This window comes from Hydra vulgaris, chromosome 05 (genome assembly GCF_038396675.1).
Source record: "Hydra vulgaris chromosome 05, alternate assembly HydraT2T_AEP".
In the NCBI taxonomy this organism is placed as follows: Eukaryota; Metazoa; Cnidaria; class Hydrozoa; order Anthoathecata; family Hydridae; genus Hydra; species Hydra vulgaris.
Genome location: NC_088924.1, coordinates 30559680 through 30578329, shown reverse-complemented (window position 1 = coordinate 30578329; position 18650 = coordinate 30559680). Strand labels below are relative to the sequence as shown.

General features: G+C 27.5%; 1 protein-coding gene across 2 annotated transcripts in view; it reads left to right on the top strand.

Moving 5' to 3' along the window:
• Positions 1–18650, top strand: part of LOC136071952 (uncharacterized) — a 96812-nt gene that overhangs the window by 23015 nt on the left and 55147 nt on the right. For both annotated transcript variants that reach the window (XM_065797898.1, XM_065797899.1), the window contains 3 exons: positions 115–268; positions 5016–5479; positions 17821–17913. In XM_065797898.1, the coding sequence (XP_065653970.1) occupies positions 115–268; positions 5016–5479; positions 17821–17913 (711 nt within the window). The remainder of the gene's footprint in view (positions 1–114; positions 269–5015; positions 5480–17820; positions 17914–18650) is intronic.

The following is an 18650-nucleotide window of genomic DNA, read 5'->3' as shown; positions in this document are numbered from 1 at the left end:
AAACATTGAAATTCCAGAGAAGCTTTATTTATTTTAATGGTTTTAGATTATTTTAAAAATGTTTTCAAAACCTTTTTTCAAAACTTGGTTAGAAAAAATAAGCTTCACATTTAGGATCAGTTGCTTCATTGACATCTGAGCAACTGTTAAAAACATTTGGAAATAAAAATCTTGTTGAATATGTTGAAAAGAAACCAAAATTAAACTTTGGAATATGTGATCTCAAAATTTCTGGTACATTTGGAGAAAGTGTTCCACTTGAAATACGGTGAATTTTTTAAATATAATTAAAGTTTTTATAAATTATAGTTTGTTTTCTGTATTTTTTATTAATCATTAAGAGTTTTTTTATTTGCCTCATAATAAAAATATTTTTAATTAAAATCCTTAAAACTATTGGTCTAAAAAAAAGTCAACTAATTTAAAACTGAAAAATTAAAACTTTAGTAATAGTTATTTAATTATGCTTATAATTACATTACGGTTGAATATCTTTAAAACATTGATCTTTTCTAATGTTTTAAAGATATTCAAATAAAAAATTAATTCTAATATAAAATTATTCATAAAATTGTATGCAAACAATCATATAATAAACAAATTTTTTAAATTAAATTTTTTAAAAATATTCTTTATTAATTTATATTTAATGTTTTTTATTTAAAACAATCATTAAAATCTGTAACTTTATTAAATGCATTTAAAAATTTTTTGTTCAAATTAACTTTCCCATTATTTCATCATTTTCTCAAGTGTTTTTATACTAAGGTAGTATAAAAACATTTAATTAGAAAGTTTACAAACCAAAACAAAAAAATCTTGGTTATGTTTTTGACTATATTAATTTTATGAGTTTGAAAAAAAAAGTTTGTTGAAACACATCGATTTCTTCGTTGTTTATAAGATTAATAAAACAAATTGTTTTAAAATATTTACATTTATCATTAAAAAATAAAGTACTTTTGAAATAAATAAAAAATTTTATTCAACATTTTCTGATAATTTATTTAATAGCATAATAAAACTTTATTTTAAAAAAATGTACATTTGTTGTAAAAAATTTTTAACTATATAATATCTTTTGTTAATTTAAAGAAAATGTTTTTCATAGTACACAATTTTTCATTTATTACTTAATTTCACTGCATTTTTAAAATGTTTTCAGATATCTAAATGGTCAAGTTGTTGCAAAAACAAATTAAATGCGTGGTCAGGAATAGTGATTGCACGCCTTGTCCACAACTTATTATAGTAGTAATATAACAATAAGTTAAAGTAATATAAATTTTAGTAATAGTTATAGTATAGTAATAATTATAGATAATAAAAGCAAAAGTAATAATAATGCATAATATAATCAGTATACATTTAGAATTATATCATATACTTATATTTCAAATTAACATTAAAAAAATCTAATCCAAAAAATTTTTCAAAATTTTCCTCTTCCTACTCTCCCTCATCCTCTTCCTCTGTTTTAATGCATTTTGAAAAGGGTGTAGGAGAGCATGGGTAGAATTAAGCCCTGTTTTTTTTAAACAATTATATCAAGGACACCAAAAATTAAATATAAGATATGAAGCAAAGGTAGCATGGTTTCTTATTAAAAAAAAAGTTAATTATTTAAAGCAGTGATGATTATAGTGATGATTATAGGTTTTAGGTGATATGAAGCAAAGGCAAAACATTTTAAGTTTCAGCTGGAGCCATTTTCAGAACTTTATTACTGAATTGTATCATATCAGTAAATTTCTAAAAATCAAAAAGCCTATCATACACAGAAGTTAAAAAGAACCCTCATTGATATAGTAGTATAGTGGATGTACTGTGGGTGTAATAGATGTCTAATTTTGAAGGGCAGCTGACAGGGTTGCGGGTTCGATTCCTTTCCATAAAGCTCTTTTTTTAATTTTAATGTTTTTTCATTGATTACGATAAAAAAATATGTTGGCATTATATTGCACTTCAATAGAAAATAAAATATAGCAAAAACATTTGGTAAAAAATATAATCTTTTTTATACTAATTGGTGGAAAAATTTTTAAATTAAATTTAGAAGTTCAATTAAAGATTGACAGGTTTTGAAATCTTGTGAAAACCAATCTTTAGTTTACTGAACTATTAAATTTAAATTAAAAAGTTTAGTTTCCGCTTTTTAGTACAAAAAAGATAATATTTTATAGCAAATGTTTTGGCTATATTTTATTTCACTTCTTAAACGACTAATTTTGTGAATTTTTTTGTATTCATTAAAGATCAACCTTTTAGATTTGTAAATGATTTTTTAGGTTTTTTAGGTTACCATTATGAATAAAGTATGACATTAAAAAATTCAATGTCAATGTTTTAAAAAATATAAAAAAGATGAAAAAGGTTTTCAAAGTTTACTTTTAAAAATATAATGCTTTAAAGTACAACATGTTCTTGCTACTGAAATATTTTTCAGAAAAGTTTTAATTAAATATATCTCATGAATCACTAAAGGTTTTATGCTGAAAATTGAAAATTGAAATGAAAACTAACTTTTTTTCTCTAAAAGTTTGAACATGTATATATATGAAAATTAGGTTTTTTGTTATTATTTTTTAAGAGTTAAACCAAAATCTTTTTTAAATGACTTTTTTAGACAGTTTTCGTTACTCTTAATTTTTGTTGTGTAATACTTTTTTTTTAAAGTTTCAAAGTTTAAGTCACAAATGGAATATGTAAACGAATGATTTAGAACCTTATTTTTATATTTTAAAATTAAAATAGTTATGTGCATTACATATTTTTAATTGTTAAAGAAATACCATGGTGATACCCATAAAATAAATCTAAATTAAAAAAAATAAAATAGATCTAAATTAAAAAAAAAAATAACGAGTTAATTGACGAGCTAATAAAAGTTTTAGTTAAATAAAAAATATGGAAACATTTAAAGATGTAAGCACAACTAGAAGATTTGAGGTATGGGGCTATTTTGAATTTTCCAAAGAAGAGTTCAAAGTGTAAAATCTGTAAAATTGTTTTCAAAACACCTGGCTTAATAACAAGAGCTATTACAAGGCATTTAAAAACAAAATACAAATTTGAAATTCTTAAATGCAATCGCTCTGTGCCCGAGGCAGCAGAAAACATTCTTGTTGCCAAAATTCCGCGAGTTGAAAGTTTTTTCATGAATGACTATAAAACTCTACCTGAAATTTTGAGTCAACTATCAGCTATTGATGGAATCAGCTTTCACACCATCGCTAAAAGTGAAAGTGATCAGCATTTTGTGCCCGGGGATACTAAATCCCTTAAACCATTTGTGATCTTGACATTAAATACTTCAGGTTAGTCAAGAAACAAGATATAAGTTCTTTAAAAATGAAACTTGAAGATAAACGAAAATTTAGTCTTACATTTGATGAGTATACTTCAGTAAAAAATAGAAGATATATAAACTTAAATCTACATCATAATGAAGAATTTCAATTGCTTGGAATGTTAAGAATTCAAGGTACAATGCCAACAACAAAAGTCATTAAATTGATCATTGATAAGCTTAATCCATTAGATTTGATTTTAAACAAAGACATTGTAGCTTCTGTTACTGATGGAGCTAGCTTAATCAAAAAAATTGGTTGTGACACTTATCCTGAACATCAAATGTTTTACAACCACACTATTTATCTATGTGTAATTGATGTGCTCTTTACAAAAAATAAAGTTTAAGCACATGGTTCTAGTAATAATCCTGATCACCATTGAGCAATGATGTTGAACTTCAACCAAATGTAATTGACAATTTTGAAAAAGAAAAAGCTTTAATTTGTGATTCAAAGACAATATGGAGCAGTACTATTAATATGCTTGAACGATTTTTGGAGGTGCAAACAGAAGTAAAAATAGCTCTAATTGGTATGAATATTGATATCTCTAACTAAAAATGAGCTTGGTGTTGTAAATGAACTTAGTGTTGCTTAAAACCACTAAATTTGGTTATTAATACTCTTTCAAAAGGAGATGCTGATCTTTTGTATTCTAAAATTGTGATTGAATTTACAAGAAAAAAACTTCATGAAGCTAATACAACTATAAGTGAACTTATTAAACAGATATTTGAATATAGAATAATTGAAAGAAGAAACATTAATTTAATTCATCTCAAGTAGTACTTGTCAAATCCGATGTCTTAAATAAAGATGAATTTAAAAATGAATGACCAATTTAACTACAAGATTAAAAATATGATGATGATTTTTTTTTTCAAAAAAAATAATCATCATCAAAGCATTCTGACTTTGATGATGAAAAGGAAGTAAATATTGATAGTATGATTGGTAGCATAAAAAATTAAATTTAGGTCAACAACTCAAACTTTTCATTGAACAATCAGGCACTGAAATAAAACTTGATCATCAGGAAATTGGAACAAACCTTGTTCAAAAAGAAATTTTTGAAGCTAGCAAAGCAAAAATAAATCTAAATACCTAAAAGTAAATCAAAATGGGACTCCATTTAGATTTACTTTTAGGTATTTAGATTTATTTTTCAAAGCTTTTCAAACAATTCCTCCTATATCCGTAGAATATCCGTAGAGAGCTTTTTCTAGTCTTGGACTTTTTGCTACTAAAATAAGAAGTTCTTTAAATGAAGAAATTTTAGACAAATTTTAAATTAAAGCCAACTATGAAGAGTACTCATTGATTTAATTTTATCCTACTATTATTTACTTTTGTCCTAATTAATGGTGATGAACAAATAAATACTTTTACGCATATTTTGTTTTACCCTTGTGTGTTTCAACATAACTATGTTTGAAATAGTTCGAACTTTTTTTCCGTAATAGTTTGAACATGTTCAGGTTCGAATTTTTAAAAAAAAATTCTAACTGAAAGCCCATGTCATCATAAGATAATAATGATTGAATTGTGCTTGATTTTAATGTACATATCAGAACATATTCTTATTGGTCCTCTTTGATTTTAATTTTATTTTATTTTGCAAAACCTTTTTTTATTTAACTTTTGAATATCTTTACTTTATAGTTTAAGTGGTAATCCTGTTTTATTTGATTGGGATGGATTGAAGTTTGAAGGTTACATTATGCAAGAAGGTATAAATAGCAAAAGATATAAGACTGATTTGAAACCTCTTCAACATAGTTCACATTTTTTTATGCAAAATGTTACACAAACAAATGATTACTCAACAACAAAAAACTATTATAATGGTTCTCTGCAAAATGACATTGAACCTAGCGAAGTATATTTTCCACAACAAGAAGATGAAAAAAGAAGTAATATTATTAATGACATTGAACCTAGCCAAATATTTTTTCCAAAGTTATATAATGAACAAAGAAGTAATATTGTTGAAAGATCAGTAGAAATGAGTGGATACCAAATGGGTTTAGCAGTGTATATGAAAAACATAAGGCTTGACCATATTGCAGGACAGCTTTCAAAACAGCTCGTGAGTGGAATAGATTGGATGGTAAATCTTAATGTTGGTAAGTTCATTTTTTATCTTGCCTGTCTATTTCAAGTTTAAATACTCTACAATATTTTGTTTCATTTAAAAATTTTTTATAATTCTTTTCTTTTCTTTTTTTATTATTCATTTTATCAACTCATGACTTTAAAACAAACTATCATTGTAAATCATTGTAAAAATTTGCCCCATATCTCTTTTTTTCTTTTCCCACTTTTATTATTCCAAACTTTTTCCGTTAGGGTTTTTTAACCATTTCAAAAACTTTCTTATATAAACCATTTAAAAAACTTTTTTATATAAATTATTTCAAAAACATTCTTATAGAAAATACTGCAAGTTTTTTAATTATGCTATTATTATACAAATACTGCAAAACTAACTTTAATATTTTAGGGATAAAATTAAAATTTTTGCTAATAATTTAAAAAAAAATGTATTTTGCAGCATTTAAATATTTTTAAACATTTTAAATCTAAGGTTTTTCAATGATTTTTTTCATCACCATGAATACCAGATTTAATCACAAACTTTTATGCCAGCAATAAATTTAGATGTTCAATATTTAAATACCAATTTATCAAGTCAATCATGCACTACATACAGTTGCTATTTTTTAAGTTAAATTAACTAAAATTATTGTTTATACAAATTAAATAAAAAATGTTATTAAAAACCTCTTGTATTTTCAAGGTTTTAATGTAAACCTTGAACAAGTAAAAAAGAATTTACTTGTTTAAGGTTTCAAACAATCAATAGATAATATTTTTCATATTATTTCTTAATATTAAAAGTTGAACCAAACTGATGAAGGTTAAAATGTCTAGTTTGCAGCTCTCAAAAGTTGTCACGCTTACAATGCAAATTTGTAAAAAACCCTTCTCTGGCTTGCATACTGCTATCATATTTTAGAATTATTAAAGTAGTCAAAAATCACAATACATAGCATTTATTTGCTGATTTAGCACAATACAAATAACTACTTTTATAATCGTTTTTTATAAGATGAAATAGTACTAGTCAGTTGGTTATTTTTTTAAAAAAATATTGTTTATAACAAATATTTGCTTTAAGTATTAAAGTCCTTATTTTTTTACAAAAAATTTTTTTTTATACATACACATATATAAAGACTTTAAATAAAGTAAAACTATATTAAAAGCCATAGTAATTTTTATACATTTTTTATCTTTCTTTTTCTTAAAATACTTTGAAAGCAAGTTTAATTAAATTAACAATGTTTTACAGTCAAAAATACTTTACAATAATTTGCTTAAGTATTAAATGCTATAATAAAAACAATAATTTACTTAATATTTTGTTTGTTAAACTAGCAATTTCAACAAAAGTTTTAGGAAGTTTTGTTTTTTTAAACTCATTTTTAAAAGGAATTATTTGCTTGTTCTAATTATTTTTTTAAAGATATTCCATTATTATTTCAGTTAATTTTTAGGATAACTATAACATGGTTAACTGTAATTTAAATTTTCTAGGATAATTTTTTAAGAATAACTTTTTTTAGGATAGCTATTTAAAAAATATTGCATTATCTTAATTAATTTAATTTTAATTAATTTTGCATTAGTTGCATATTTCTTTAAGATGTCTTGAATGAACTACAATCAGCATTACAATATCATTATTTTTTTGTTGAAAATAGCTATCATTGTTGGAAACTTTCCTAAACATTTACTAATTGGAAATAAATCAAGATTTCCTTGATCAGAAATATTATGAGTTAGGTTATTCAAGGCATAAAAAGATAAACAAGTTTTCAAAATGATGTAATTGTGATAACTATTGTAACTAATAATAAGTGTATTTATAACATTTGTAACTTGTATACAGTTGTATGAATATTTATTATGGCCACCCACAATTTTTCAAATATGTAACTTTCAAAGTCTATTATTTTAATATCTTGTGATTTATGTACTAAAAAGTTATTCTTGTTAAAGAAATTTGTATTTTATTCACAAATAAAAATCATTTAACAAATTAATAATAAATTTGAATATTTAAAAATCACTAGAAATATATTCGATATCAGTATTTGGTAAATTTCCTTTTTCATCTCTACAACAGGCAAAACCCTCTTTGGAATACTTTTGATGCATTTTTCTGCTACTGTCTGCAATCATTCATTTTGTTTCCAGTGATGAATAATTCATTTTATTAAATATGCCTTAATTTGTAATTTGTAATTTTCTTTAGATATTTCCTTTTTAAGGAGCACCTAAACATGAATATGTTTGGTATATGAATAAAATATAAGATTTAGGTCAGGAGTGTTTCCTGGAAAATCCAGTAATGGAACATTCTGTTCTGATAAATATTTTTTGATTGATTTAGTCGTATGTTATGGTGCTCCATCCTGTATGAAGGTTTTCCTTTCACTTGAACCATTTCTCCAATTGTAGCAACATTCTTGTTTCATTTTCCCATTCCACACAACACTGACCATATCATCACTGAGGAGGGGATTTTTTTTTATTTTCGCAGTTTGAATGATGCAGTATGATAAGTAGTTTTCTTCTATTTTTCTTTTTACTTATTGAGTGTTTTTTGTTAACCTTTGGAAAGTACTATCGTCACTAAAGCTTGAAAATATTATACAAGGATTGTTTAGTAAATCTTTCAAGTTTGATATTACAAAACAAATATTTGTAATTTAATATTACATCTAAATTAATTTTATCAATTTTCAACCCTCTTTAGTTAAATTCTTGTATTTTTTCGCCCATTCAGTCTTTTTGCATCATTTTTGTATCAATTTGGGCTTTTTAGCTGGATGCCGTACACCGTTGTAAATATAACCAAGATCATGTGGGCGACATTGAAATGTTCTCTTTAACATTTTGACACCAGATTTTCAGTTATTAAATCATTAGTGGCCTATTATGATAATCTTGGTTAGTTTAAAAAATCTCAGAATTCAGGATTGTAAAATTGAATGCTGAAATTTACAAGGAAATTTTTGTAGGATTATTTTAAGCTTGAAATTTAAAGAAAAAAATTATATATTCAACATATATTTGAAGTAAAAGTAGTTAAACATAAAATAATTTCTTTTATCTTTAATAAATCGCAGAAAGTCTAAACTCTCAATTCTCAAACTCTTTTTGACTTGTTGCTTGTTGGTTTAATCATCATTAAAAAATCATAAACTTTCTAAAGATTACCACCTTTTGTACAACCACTTCTAAATTTTTACTGAGTTCTAAATTTAGAAAACAAAGTCTAAATTTAGAACTTAGAGGTATGCCTAATCATGATGAAGAAGTTATGGCTGTTGCTAGGAAATTTTCTTCTTTTGCTAGGAAACTTTTTTTGAGACTTCATTAATTGCTCATTAATAGTTTTAGGTATTTCATTATTTCCTTTTTTTGTGCAACTTTTCAACTTGTGAAACCTTTCAAGCATTGAGAAGCTGCTCCATCTTATTTTCTTTTAAGCATTGATAATAAGCTGCTTCATTTTATTTTAAAATCTTTGTTTAATTGAAAGTTTTTTCTAAAATCTTTTTTTTTTGAAGACATTTGACATTTTGAAGACATTGACGGTATTTTATAAACCGTCATGATTTTTTCTAATTTTCTTCATCACTGACACAATTACTTTGTTTGTAGTTATTACATCATCAAGCACATAATACTATTTTCCAAATTTAAACCAAACACTGAGAGTTTTTCTTTAAGTAAAATTACACACTTCTCAGATGGTATTATTCCTGCAATCCTCACTAAACCCGAATTCCGAATTTATGTCTACAGTGCAAATTTGTATATCAAATAATGGGTTGTTTGAATCGATGTCCACTCCTCGAATAAAATTAAAAGATTAGTTCTACTGTCTAACTTTTGTTGTAATTTGTTTTCTATATCTTCTTTTATATTGCTAGAGAAATCTAGCACCATTTAAAAAACAGTATTAAGAGATTTAGGTATGTTGACAAATCCCCTTACAGCCAGCGCAGATATTTCAGTTGAAATGCATATTCCATTAAAAGATATTCTATCATTAGTTTAAACCTGGCAAACAATTCAGACAAGTTATCTTCTTTATTTATATTTAATGAAAAATATGAACTAATTTACTTATTTTACTCTGTGGTTCTTCTGTCAATGCCAGAGAACCTGCCAAAATAAAACTTCCACTCTTAAATTTAGTTTATTTAACTGAGGTAAATGCGTATGAAGAGCTTTTGTTGATACGCCTGTAATTTTCAATATTTTATTGCAATCACTTAGTTTACACATTTCTCTTTCGTTTTCTTTGTTGCACAGAAAATGTTTCCATATATGGGTTTTGCTGTTATTAAACTCTTTTAAGGTCATCTCTAACATGTATGATATATAGATATAAACAAAAAACATCGGGTTGATGAATTACATATTAATTTATTTGGTTTAAAGTTGTTTCAAATAGTTATTCAGAGATATTTTAGCTCCTAATAGTTAAAGCCATTTTTCAATCTGAGACTTTAGAAGTCATTGTATTGATAAACCAATTTTTTAGTTTGAGTTTAAATTTTTTGCACTAGGTAGCTTTCTCAATTTTTTAAAATTAGTTTGGTTTCTTTTGGATCTTCTGCTACAGCTGATTTGCTAACAGTAATAACCTATTGGTTATTACTGTTAGCAAATCAGCTGTAGGAGAAGATCGAAATCCATATTGATGATCAGAAAGTAAGTTATTAGATTCAAGATGAGAGTTAAGTGTTTGTTAATTAAAGATTCAAAAACTTTGCTTATGATAGGAAGAAGACTAATAGAACGGTAGTTAGATGAATCAGATCGCCCTCAAGAATTTTTGAAAATAGGGATAACAGGTGCTGCTTTCCAGCAGGCTGGAAAACATGACTCTGATAAGCACTTGTTGAATAGTTTTGAAAGTATAGATGACAGCTCTGGAGAACACTTCTGCAAGACTATAACAGGTATATTGTCCGGAACACAAGCTGTAGAAGAGTCTAAGCAGGATATCATTTTAGATACAGAAGCTGGAGTGGTATAAATGTCAAGCAATGGATCAACCTGTTTGAAAACTATATTAGGTAGAACGCAACTAGTGGAATCAAGAGATGATATTGATAAAAAGTTCTTAGAAAACAATTCAGCCTTGTCTTTAGGTGAGGTGACAAAATCTAAACCATACAAGAGAGGTGGAATAACAGATTTCCTCTTATTATTGATATTGTTAAAGATTCTTTGGAAGTCATGAAAGCCTAATTTTTGTGATGAAATACGAGATTTGATGACCTGAGAGTAGCAGACTTTGGCGTTAGACAAAACCTTTTTACAATAACTTCTAGCGATAGTAAACAGAGGTCTGTAATGATTAGTAACAGTTTCAATTGGCAATTGCAGCAGCACAATGTGAGGAAAACCATGGAGAAGAGTGAGACTTGTCTTGAAATTGTTGAGAACAAATAAAAGATTCCATGCCAGCCTGAACCCACGAAGATATGTAAGAAGCATATTTGTCAACAGAAAGACAAAGATTTCTACCCAAGGACCATTATGAAGAAAATCATGGAAAGAGTCCCAGTCAGCTTCAAGGTAGGATTCTGATAACAAAGAAGAATGAGATAATAGTTTTAGAGAGATCAAACAGTGATCAAAAGCACCTAAGAGTGAATGTGGATCATAGTCAAGACATAGGTCAAGTAGAGAAGGTAAATGATTTGGGTTGTCTGGTAAGCGAGTTGAAAATTTGACTAATTGAGTTAAAGATTGAGAAAGGCAAAAGTTGCAGGCCTTAACGCTTGCAGAGTCACTGGCACTAGAGCCAAGCCATTCAGTGATGAGCATTGAAGTCACCAACATCAATGATATTGGCTGATGAATAAAGAGAAAGGGCTTGGTCAATTTGATCAGAAATAACATCAAAAAGAGTGCAGTCTTGAGATAAAGGAGAGTGGTATAGAACAAAGAGAAAGGCAATAGAGTTAAGTGGTGCTAAACGAAAGTACATAAAAGAATAGTCAGTGGATTCAAACCTAGTTTCCCGACAAATGGGTGAATTCTTACGAATGTAAATGCCCAGGCCAAGCACGTGACTATTGGAGTCTTTACGAATTAAAGGACGATAACCATCAACACTAAGATCACAAGATGAGACAGCTGAACTCAAATTAGTCTTACAAAGAGCAAATAGGTCTGATGAACTTTGCAAGAGATAAGACTCAACAGAAGAAATCTTACTTTGAAGACCACAAATATTAGTGAATGATAGATTCAGAGAACTTGGTGATGAAGAAATAGTGATGGTTTTTTGTGTTTTATAGTTTTTTGTACTTTAGTCATTTTTAAATTTGTTAAAGAACTTGACTCAAAGCATAGATAGTACTCAGTACATTATTTATTAATCCAAGCAATTGCCTCATTACTATTAATAAACCCTAAGTCAAAAAAAAGGGCTCCAAATGTGGCCTCGAAAATGCACACCAAAAGTACAAACAGGGTTACCATTAATGCGCAACACGGCACTGTTAGTACTTTGATTTTCAGCTGTTGATGGAATCAGCCCCTCTGAGAGCTACCACAGAGTTTGGGAAACCTGACTACCAGCCGGCCCACAGTGGGCCAGTAGGTGGACAAAATGGGAAAAATTTTAGTTGTCTAATCTTGAAAACCTATTTAATTTTAGTATCTACATATATTAGGAGAAATCTATTGATAATTTATTTATATTAAATCCCTTAGTTACCAAGACTCTAAGCATTTGAATATTGAGATAAAATAAAAAAAATAAAAAATTATAAATAAGTAATTAACGGTGACATCAACGTTGTGTTATATTTCAATTACATCTACGTTTTTGAAACAAAAAATTAGTACATGTTATTCTAGAGTATTTAGAGATAAGAAAAACCAATGTGTGAAATAAATTTGTCATGTTATCTCAGTTATACTTTGAAAATCACAGATTAAAAAAAAAAATTTCTTAAGAAACTTATTTTTTGCCGCACAATAACTAATAATTACCACAATTTGCCATGTGTTGTCTTATATTTATTTGAGCTATATGATGCTTCAATCAAGTTTTAATTGATTGCTCGTCCCCTTAAATCCCCGTTCAGATTTTATGTATGTTTTAACTTGGTTGCTATGGTACTAAATTTTGCATAGCAACAACTCATTTTTACATTAACGTTGTTTTAACAGTATTTTACTTGCGCTAAATACACAATATTGGGGGTATGTATTAAAATGAGATTCAGAATTCTTATGAGGTTAACTTTTTTTGGTTACTATGAATACCTTACTTTGCATAACAACATATTTTCGGTAGTTGTTAGTAATTTAATTACTAACACTGACAGTAATTTAATTACTTTTAATTTTAATTACTAACACTTGTAGTAACTTAATTACTAACAAGTATTAGTAGTCCAGGCGGCATATATATTATAACATTTTACTTTTAAATACAAAATACTTGTTACAATAATTATTTAGATATGGTTTTGTTAAACTTAGACATTCATAATTTTCTCCAAAAAAACAATCTTAGTATTTCAAAACAAAATATTACTGAAGATATATTAAAATTTATTCAGCCAAAATTTGCTGATTTTAAAGACGTTGATTTTAGACATGCTGTTCAACGATTTGTTTACTTGTATAAAAAAAAGTGGAAATCTGCAAACTATACTGTGAAAAATTTTGAAAAGAAGTTTGTGAACTGGCTTAATGAATATTTAATTGTCAGAAAAAAAGACAATGAACCAACTGCAAGTAGACGTGGTCGAAAACCAGTTGCATTTGATAATAGTTCTAATAAAACTAAAAAACGGCGTGTATCTTGTTTAATTGAATCTCATTCATCCAATGAATTATTTTTTGCTGCTAATAAAAAATTTAGAGATGAATCTGTTGTTATTGCTGCCAAGAATGTTTTAAATATATCAAATACAGATAAAGCAACTAAATATTCAGCAGACGAAGCACTGGCTTAAATAATTGATGCAAGTCTGACAAAAGCTTCCTATCAATTGATTAGAAGCGGAGCCTTGGAGAAAGAATATAACATCTACCCCGCTTACAATGATGTCAGAGATGCAAAATTGAAATGTTATCCTGCAAACATAACAGTGGAGGACTATTCAGCTTCAGTTCCTTTAAAAGATTTAATGACTCATACTTTGCAAAGAATCTGTGCAGTTCAGGAACCTGTGCTAAGGCACTTGATATTGAACGACAAAGCAATAAAAACAATGACACTAACGTGTAAGGCTGGTTTTGATGGTGCTACTGGCCAAAGCATTTATAAACAAGTTTTATCAGAACCCGACATTAACAGAGATTTAAAGCGTGAAGAATCATTATTTATTACTTGTCTTGTCCCATTGGATTTGACTGGATTTAACAACAGCAACGAAAAGGTGCCTATTTGGAGAAATCAAAAGTCGTCCTCCACAGCCTATTGTAGACCCATAAGATTTGCATACAAAATGGAATCCAAGGAATCTGTGATTGAAGAAGATCAGTACATTAAAAGTGAGATAGAAAGCTTGGGTATGATTTTATTAGAGGTTTGCGGATCTTCTATTGAAGTGAATTGTATTATTGAACTTACAATGATTGATGGGAAGGTTCAAACAATATTATCTGAAAAAAATAACTCATACCAATGCTGTTCAGTGTGTGGTGTCTCTTCAAAAAATATGAATAGTCTTGATATCCTTAATATAGATTATACTAACAGAGAGTTCAAATATGGTCTTTCCAGTCTTCATGCATGGATTCGATTTTTTGAGATGTTATTGCACATTGCATATAAAAAAGAAACAAGAAAGTGGCAAGCAAGGTCTAAAGAACACAAAGAAAAGGCATCTGTAGCTAAACAAAAGATTCAGACTGATTTTATGAACGAAATAGGACTTGTTGTTGATTTCCCTAAAAGTGGTGGTTCTGGAACAAGTAATGATGGCAATACCTCAAGGCGTGCTTTTGCAGCATATGAACAAACAGCTGAAATTCTGGGTATTGACCAAAACCTTATATTCAGATTTTACATTATCTTGGTAACGCTCTCTTCAGGATATGAAATAGACTGCTTAAAGTTCAAGGATTATTGTTTTGACACTTTTAGACTATATGTGTCCCTTTATCCATGGTATACATGGCTCAATCAGTTCACAAAGTATTGATACATGGACATGACATAATTAAAAGCCTTACATTACCCATCGGACTTATGTCAGAGGAAGCTCAAGAGGCTAGAAATAAAGACTTTAAATCTTATCGCGAAAATTTCAGCCGAAAAACATCCAGAAAAGCAACAAATACTGATCTTATCAATAGACTCCTAGTTTCCAGTGATCCTGTTATTTCATCATTGCGTAAATCAACATCACACCAAACAAATCATAAAGCATTTCCTTCAGATGTTTTACAATTACTTAAACAATCTTCAAACGATATTATTGTTTTATAATTTTTTGATGTAATTTAAAATTGATAACGTTTTCTTGCACTATTTTTTGCTTTTATTATTCCTAAAACATTATTTACCTAAATACTCAATTTTTATTCAATATAGGTGGGTCAAAAATCCGATAAGATATTCAAATATCAATTTACCACTTTGTAACTAAGGAAAGTATCCGGTAACTAAGCAATATAAGTATCCATAACAACTAAATTTAAAAAATTATCACTTTTGTAAGAAGTGTGATCTCATATTGATACTCATGCAAAATTTAGTGAATATAGCACTTATAAAATATCTGCAGATAACAAAAGTAGGTTGTTGCTAAGCAAAATAAAGGTATCCATAGCAACAAAATAAAAAAATATCACCTTCATAAAAAGCGCAGACATCATATTAGTACTCATACTAATTTTAGTGAATATAGCTCTAATATTAAATTAGTTATGAATTTTGTCCAGTAAAAGTGCATTCTGGCCCACTGTGCGGCCTCAGAACCATAAAACTGAATTTTAGAGCTGTACCCTCATTAGGCACAAGCAAAGCCCATGCATTGAATCAAGAAGATCCAGTGTTCAACATCCTAAACTGGTAACAATGTATTAAAAGTACATCTGCGCTAGCCTAATAGATGATGAAGGGGTGGGAGGTTGGTCAACAGATAGATTCTGTTTACCCCTTAAGTCTTTACCTTGGAGCCCTTCTACAAGACAGTATCTGGATGCGTTTAACATCTGCCCAAGATGAGTATTTTTATCAAGACACCATCTCTAGCCTTTACTCACCAAGACAGGGGGTTTTTTGAAGTCAGAGTTGAATTCTCCTAGCCTTGGCCTAAAAAAGCGTATCCTACAAGGGAGTAGGACATGAAGCAGGTTGTACTGGGTTACATGTTGCCAGAAGCAGGGTAAGTTTGAGGGATGTAGCTGACTCATATTATAGTTTGGTTCATTGAAAATTCCTTTAACATTTGCTGGATTGTTCTTATTTGTTCTCCTACTCATTTGTTCTCCTACTCACTGTTGATTTGTTGTTGATTTGAGTTGAAATTGTTTTTTGGAGTATGTCTTTCATCAAAATGAGGATAAGAGATGCAGAATTTGATACAGTTCCATTCCTCAAAAATAAAGTATATAGTCATTGGTAATTACGATAAAGTTATGACAATGCATCAAAACAGACTGACACATTTTTAGCTTCTGATTGAACCAATTTTTCCTTGAGAGCAGCTTTTTCTTAATTTGCATCTAGATAGATTTTAACAGTTCTTTGTTATTTCTATTAAATGTTAAAGATTGGAACTCTCTGGAACTTTCTCTTCAGTCATTTAATGCACCCTAATGAAGACCCTGGATTGGAAGTAGTCTCAGTGTGATTCTTCGCATAATTTTTTTAAACATTTACAATTTGTTGTGTCAAAAAGTTCTATGATCAGTGATTTGTTTAGAAGCTCCCACTCCTTATAGATTATATGTTTTTTCAATCATTTATGTTTTTTTCTGTTTATCAAAGGTAATCAGTATAAATAGATTAGTTGCAAACATTTTGCAATAAATATTTTACTAAGGATTGGAATTTTTCAGAACTTTTCTTTAAAATTTTTATCATTTTCTTCAAACTAATAAGTCTTCAAATGGAAGTGGTTTAGTAGTAGAGCACTTGTTTTGTAATAGTGCAGTTTTACAAAAAAAAAACTAATTTTTGGGCCCACCTAGCCCTTAACGTGGGAGCAATGAGTTTATAAAATATTTTCTTTGCTATTTTTATCTTAATTCATATTCATCAACAAATTTCAAGTTTCATGCAATAATCTCTTAGTGTTCAGTTTTTATGACCCTGCAATGTTTACAGCCCCCTCATATTGAAGGGGGTTAAAACTTTATATGGTAATAGTTTTTGAAAAATAAGAGATTAGTGCATGAAATTTGAAATTTGTTAATGAATATGAATTTAGATAAAAATCGTAAAGAAATTATTTTATAAACTTGTTGCTCCCACATTAAGGGCTGGGTGGGCCCAAAAATTAGGGGTTTTTTGTTCCCAAGCTCCAATCACCCTAATTCTTTGCAAAACATTCTTTTTTGATATAAGCATAAATATACAAAAGTTTGGAGTTTGCACAATGCCTGTAAGTGTCAAAACTCAAACATCTAAAAATCCAGTTTACACCACTGATATATAGATATATATATATGTATATATATATATATATATATATATATATATATATATATATATATATATATATATATATATATATATATATATATATATATATACATATGTATATATATATATATATATATATACATATGTATATATATATATATATATACATATGTATATATATATATATATATACATATGTATATATATATATATATATATATACATATATATATATATATATATATATACATATGTATATATATATATATACATATATATATATATATATGTATATATATGTATGTATATATATATATATATATATATATATATATATATATATATATATATATATATATATATATATATATATATATGTATATATATATATATATAAATATATATATATATATATTTATTTATTTATATACACTCATTTAGATCGATTATCTGATATCATTCTAATTAAAGGAGCTGTGAGTGCTTCAGTACACTCACAGCTCCTTAAATTAGAATGATATCAAATGATAGTGTGAACATGCAATGGATTTGCTGCTACATCAACTGAGGGTTTGGGTTGAGGCTTTGGGTTTGGGCACAAAAAAATAATTTCATTATTATTATTATTTGTTTTTTTTTTGAAAAAAAATGTTATGGATTTTATTAGACAAAAAAATTTTAATAAAAGTATATATGTGTATATATATATATAAAGAATTTATGTAGTTCTCTATTAATTATTTTATATTTTAGCCATGGTTATGTCTAATACAAACCAAAACAATTTTAATACAGAAGAAATTAAAAAGATAGTTAATGATGTCATGGTAGATGATTTTAAAAGAGGTTAGTTGTTGTATTTATACATTGTGTAATTTATTTATGTCAGATATTCATTTATGGTAATTAATGGAAGTATTTAAGATCAAATAGTTTTCTGCTTTTTTATTTCCAAGAAAGTTTTTTACAACAACCACAAATGACAACCAAGCTGTTTTCTCTTTGATATTTGTTGTTTTAATGAATTCTTTATCTTTCATAAAATAGCGAATATTTGACCCATTAAAAACTCCTGCCTTTTTTTTCTCTATTGAAAAACCTGGTAATGATGTATATATATACTGAAAACAATCACTATCAGTTTTCAGTGCTTTAACAAATTGTTTCATGAATCCAAGTTTACAATGGAGTGGTGGAAAAAACTATTTTATTTTGAATAACAACTTGGTTCATTTACAATATTGTGCATGCCCACTGGGAGAGTCTTGCAAATGGACCATTCTTTCTGTAGTTCCAGTGTTGGTTTCTTGCTTGACTGTCCCACATACAGAGATAACATGGAAACTTTGTAAAACCTTTCTGCTGACCAAGTAGAAAGTTAACCATTTTTAGATCTACTCAAATAATGTTGTGTTCATGATATTTAATCAAGATAAGCACCATTTTAATGTCATCATAAGCTTCTCACAAATAAACAGAATGACAAATTGGTACAGAACAAAAAATATTTCCAATGTGCAATATGGCACATTTGAGGCTTCGGTTTGAGCTATTGATAAAAAGTCTCCATTCTGTTGGATTAT